At 53.6% G+C, this 5,356-nt stretch overlaps 1 protein-coding gene across 1 annotated transcript; it reads left to right on the top strand.

Moving 5' to 3' along the window:
- Positions 1–251: 251 nt before the first annotated feature.
- LOC108540653 (breakpoint cluster region protein-like) lies at positions 252–4,933 on the top strand. The gene is made up of 2 exons (XM_017889788.1): positions 252–631; positions 4,283–4,933. The coding sequence occupies exons 1-2, from the start codon at positions 421–423 to the stop codon at positions 4,303–4,305; spliced, it is 234 nt and encodes a 77-aa protein (XP_017745277.1). The 5' UTR covers positions 252–420; the 3' UTR covers positions 4,306–4,933.
- The last annotated feature ends 423 nt before the right edge of the window (positions 4,934–5,356 follow it).

Raw genomic sequence — 5,356 nt, forward strand, 5'->3', positions numbered from 1 at the left:
CCCCCTCTCGCCGCACTCCCGCCCGGCCCGCACTCTGCGCCGCAGGAAGGGGAGGGCCGGGGGGCGGTGGCCGCGGCGCGGCTGACGGAGCCAGGCGGGCCTCTTAAAGGGGCCGCGCCGTGGGCGCAGGGCGGGGGCCCCCGGAGGCGGCTCCCCCATCGAGCCGCCACCCTCCCCCCGTCCCTGTGCCTTTTGGGAAACTCAGGTCCTAACAACGGCGAATTGGACTGTTCCAACTCGCAGCCCAGGGGTCCCCCATAAAAAGGACACCGGACTCCCTGGTCCAAAAAGACCTTTCCAACACAGAGGTCCGGGCCAGTTCTGCAGTCCTGAAACAGGAACACTTGGCTCCCCTCCGGCCAGGAGGACTTCTCCTCGGGCCAGTACAGCCGCGTGTCCCCAGGCCCCACCACCTACCTCATGTTCCAGGACAAGAGCTGCTCTCCTTCGCAGAACTCGCAGCAGTCCTCCGACAGAAGCAATCTCCCCCCTCTGCCCCTCACCACGTCGCAGCGCCATAAGCGTCACCGGCACTGCCCGGTTTTCGTGTCTGAGGCCACCATCGTGGGCGTCCGCAAGACCGGGCAGATCTGGCCCAAGGATGGGGAGGGCACCTTCCATGGAGACTCAGGTGAGTTCCTCACACCTTACAGCCTGGCCTTTCACCAGCCTCAGGGCTGGGCACAACTCACAGAGAGGCCAGGACCAGGCAGGTCACTCAGCGAGGCAGGGAGGACCAGGCTGGGTCGCCAATGCCAGCACCCCTGTTTCAGCGTGCGTCTCATGTTGTGGATCTGCTGTGGCTGACTGCCACAAGGGTTTTTCACAGCAGGACCACATGATGTATGATAAATAGGGATTTCTCCCTCAGGTCACTCAATACCCACAGTGTGCTTTCCTGTGTGCTAAGCCATGTTTGTCCCCTGGCCTCTCCTGAGCTCCAGAGGCCAGTGTAGTTTTTCCAGGACGACCTGACTCAGAACTTCCCCGATTAGCCTCCCTCTAAGGGGGCCAGCCTGCACCAAGGCCCACAGGGCTGGGTGGAAGACAGAACAGCCAGAGCAGGGAGTGAAACAAAATCTTTGCTGGTTCTCTAGGGACACAGAGATCTGAGACACAGCAGAGAGCACTGTGCAGGGAATCTGATGGGCACAAAATGAAAATACCCAAACCAGCCCGCTGGGTTAGGAGAAAAGGAAACAGGATATGGCAAATAAATTACTGGGCTTGAGTCTTGACCACCTCTCCCTCTCTGCCTCGGTTTCCTTGAAGTGAGAAGAACATCCACCTCCAAGTGCTGTTGTCCCTGTGTGGATGTGAGGGATTTTCATGCCCTCCTCCCAATGCCAGTGTCATCTGGAACAGATGCTTTGAAGTCCAATCTAAGGGACTGAGCCCAGACTAGTAGCCAGGCCAGCCCTGCTTGGGTTCAGGTCTCCCTGCCAACTCCTGGCTGTGTGATCTCATCAGTGTTTCTCTGAGCCTCAGTTTTGTCATCCGTTCTTCATGTGCCCAATCCTGCTTCCTTTTCCCCTAACCCGACAGGCTGGTTTGGGTATTTTAATTTTGTGCTCATCAGACTCCCTGCTCTCTGCCCTGTCTCAGATCTCTGGGCTTCCCTAGAGAACCATCAAAGATTTTGTTTCACTCCCTGCTCTGGGCTGTCCTGTCTTCCACCCAGCCCTGTGGGCCATGGTACAAAATGTTGAGAGCAACCTGTGTAAAATGTCCAGATGGGGCAAATATAAAACACACCCTGATAAAGGGTGTGTAGGGGTCGTTTCGTGATTGCCTGTTAATATTGGTAACCCTGGAGAACATTCCTGCTGCTGGAAAACCCCTGGGACCCAATTTCCAGGCCCGGTGGGTGGTGCGCAGCTCACTGCTGCCCTCTGCAGGCCTTGCTAACCTCCTGCCATCCTGGTCCCTTGGACCCAGCGGACCTTCTCATCCCCTTCCCCTTCAGGCTGTGAATAGTCCATTTTGCAGGTGAAGAAACTGAGATGCAAATGATGCCCTGCCTTTGGGGTAGTGGGGAATAAAGGGGCTGGAATCCCAGTAGTGCCATACTGAGCAGTGCTGTCATCCTCAGTGGCCTTTTTTTTTTTTTTTTTCTGAGACGGAGTCTCACACTGTCGCCTAGGCTGGAGTACAGTGGCGTGACCTCTGCTCACCACAACCTCCGCCTCCCGGGTTCAAGTGATTCTCCTGCCTCAGCCTCCCAAGTAGGTGGAATTACAGGCACCTGCCATCACGCCCAGCTAATCTTTTGTATTTTTAGTAGAGACGAGGTTTCACTATGTTGGCCAGGCTGGTCTTGAACTCCTGACCTCATGATCTGCCCGCCTTGGCCTCCTATAGTGCTGGGATTACAGGTGTGAGCCACTGCACCCAGCCCTCAGTGGCCTTTTCTTTAAAAAGGGTATGATAAAGGCCAGGCACAGTGGCCCAATACCTGTAATCCTGTTGCTTTGGGAGGCGGAGGCAGGAGGATCGCTTGAGCCCAGGACTTCAAGACCAGCCTGGGCAACATAGTGAAATTCTGTCTCTACAAAAAATGTAGAAATTAGCCTGGCATGGTAGCTCGTGCCTGTAGTCCTGCCTGCTCAGGAGACTGGGGTGGGAGGATTGCACTGAGCCTGAGAATTTGAGGCTTCAGTGAGCTAGGATCACGCCACTGAACTCCAGCCTAGGTAACAGAGCAAGACCCTGTCTCTAAATAAACTCTGAAGCTGTTTGGTTTGAGTTTGCATGCTCTGTTCTCTTGGCATAGCAAATGGCTTTTTGTTAGGCACAAGGACACGTCCAGATAGTGGCTCTCTCCCTTGTGGGACGGCCTCTTCTGGCCCCAAGGACACTGCTCTCTCCTCAGGACTTCCCTGAAAGCACCCCTATCCTGGGCCTCTGGGCCTTTCCTGCAGAGTTTTCTTATCATCCATCCCTCCCTAGGGAGGAGTGTAGTGGGGCATGGGAATGGGATTCAGACACATATAACACTCTGTAATCCCCCACTCAGTGTCTATTCCAACTAGATCTAAACTCTGCAAGGTCACAGACCTGTTTGTCTTGTTCCCCTGTGTCCGTCATATAGTGAGCTCAGAGTAAGTGCTCAGCCAGGTCTGGTGGAATGAGGAACCAGATGTGTGCATGGCCTGGAGGGCAGATAGGTCACCAAGAGCAATGCCAGTGTATGGGGGAGAAAATGATAAGGCATTCACAGCCTGGCTATAGCAGAGGTGTGTGTGTCCTGTGGGAAAAGGCACAGTCCTGGCAAAGGCTTGCCAGTTGAGGTGATGCCTGAGCTGGTCCTAAGGACAAGGACCAGGTAGGCGAAGGACAAGGAGGCTTCAAAGTTGTGTTTGAGGAACAGCCAGGTTGGGAGATGAGGCTGGTGTGGGCGGTAGGAAGTGGGAACAGAGGTTAGGCAGGGCCTTGTAGTCCTGTACAAAGTTTGGGTTTTATTCTAAATGTGAGGAAAAGCTGCTCAAAGGTTCTAGACCTGCACTGTCCCATAGAACTTTCCAGAACCATGGGCATGTTCTGTAATCTGTGCTGCACAATGTGGCAGGCATGAGCTGCCCCGTGCAATTACTAAGCATCTGAAATGTGGCTGGGGGCAGCTGAAGAACTGAATGTTTGCTTTCATGTTACTGAGTTTAAGTGGCCACCATGGCTGCTGTATTCGACCTCACAGGAAGCAGTGGGTGACTTGCTGGGGTCTGTTGCATGGAAGGTTGGGCATGGGAGGTGAAAGCAGGGGGAGTGGTTGGAGATTGTGGCAATTGTTCATGAGGAAGGCATTGGTGACCCAGAGTAGGGCAGAAGCAAGGTGGCCTGGAGAAGGGGTTGGATTTCAGGAGCATTCTGGAAATAAAACTCATGGGACTTGTAGATGGAGTAGGTGTGGGGAATGAGGGATGTTGGGGTGATCGGACCCAACACCAGGCCATGGGGGCGACAAAGTCTGGCGAAATTAAAGAAATGAGAAAAGACAAGAGAGAAAGTGGGACCAGGGGGCCAACGCTAGTTTAGAGGCTGCAAAGGCTGGGAGCCCACACTGTTTACTGGTGATCAAACAAAGAAACAGGTGGTGAGGATGTGGGGGTTGAAAGGAAGCAGTGTAGCAAGCGAATGAGCTACAGCTGTGATGGTTTAGCATTTTCTTTGAAACATATGGCTACTTGAGATAATGGGAGTGCTAGAAGCAAGGAGCCAGCAAGTCTAGCAGACATGCAAGCCCTGCCTGGGCTTCTCTCCCAACACTCAGCTTTTCTCCCAACAGAGGGAGGCCAGCTACAGGGATGACTTTGGGATGCTGACTGCAACAGGCAAGCAGAGGTGCCTGCATAGGGCTTCAGGTCACCATAGCCCCTCCATGAGCCAGCGTCAGGCAGACAGAGGATGACCCTGTGGCACCAAGGAGCAATGAAGACCTCAGAGAGAAAGTGGAGTGTTGCCAGTGAATCGCTATTGTTTGTAGCCTTGGACCTGGAGACTCTCCCCCTGCCTGCATGAGGCGGGGTGGAGAAGGGACAGGGACTGGACTAGGGGGAAGTAGAGGCAGAGAGACTGAGAAGGGACTGGCCAGGGAGATTATGGAGACCCAGGAGTCTGAGTGGAGAAGACTCAGTGAAGAAGGTAGAGCCCCATGCTGATTCCTACTGTTCCTTCAGTGGGAAGGACACTAGCTGAGCCTGCATCATGAGGCCCGCAGAGCAGAGGTGGGCCCTGGAGCTTGGCTGCAGAAGCTGGAGGCTGGATGGGCCCTGAGCGCTACCCCAGGAGCCTTCTGAGGGGTTCAGCAGGAAAAGAGGGCTTCACCAAGAGCTCCCAAGCAGTCTCTGAGCAGTGGGTGACATTTATTTTCTTCATCATCATGCTTTTCTAAATTCTTCATAATAAAACGCCTATCTCTGGCTCGCACCTGTAATCCCAGCACTTTGGGAGGCCAGGCAGGCAGATCACTTGAGGTCAGGAGTTTAAGACCAGACTGGCCAATATGGTGAAACCCCGTCTCTACTAAAAATACAAAAATTAGCTGGGCATGGTGACTCCAGAGGCTGAGGCAGGAGAATTGCTTGGACCCAACAGGCAGAGGTTGCAGTGAGTGGAGATTACACCACTGCACTCCAGCCTGGGTGATGGAGTGAGACTGTCTCAACAAAAAACAAACCAACCAACCCACCTATCTTTTGTAATTTAAAAAACAAAATAGATTTTTTTACAACTATTATTATTATTATTATTGAGATTGAGTTTCATTCTTGTTGCCTGGACTGGAGTGCAATGGCGTGATCTTGGCTCACCACAACCTCTGCCTCCCAAGTTCAAGCAATTCTGCCTCAGCCTCTCAGGT

The sequence above is a fragment of the Rhinopithecus bieti genome, unplaced genomic scaffold, assembly GCF_001698545.2.
Source record: "Rhinopithecus bieti isolate Rb0 unplaced genomic scaffold, ASM169854v2 scaffold_19723, whole genome shotgun sequence".
NCBI classification, from domain to species: Eukaryota; Metazoa; Chordata; class Mammalia; order Primates; family Cercopithecidae; genus Rhinopithecus; species Rhinopithecus bieti.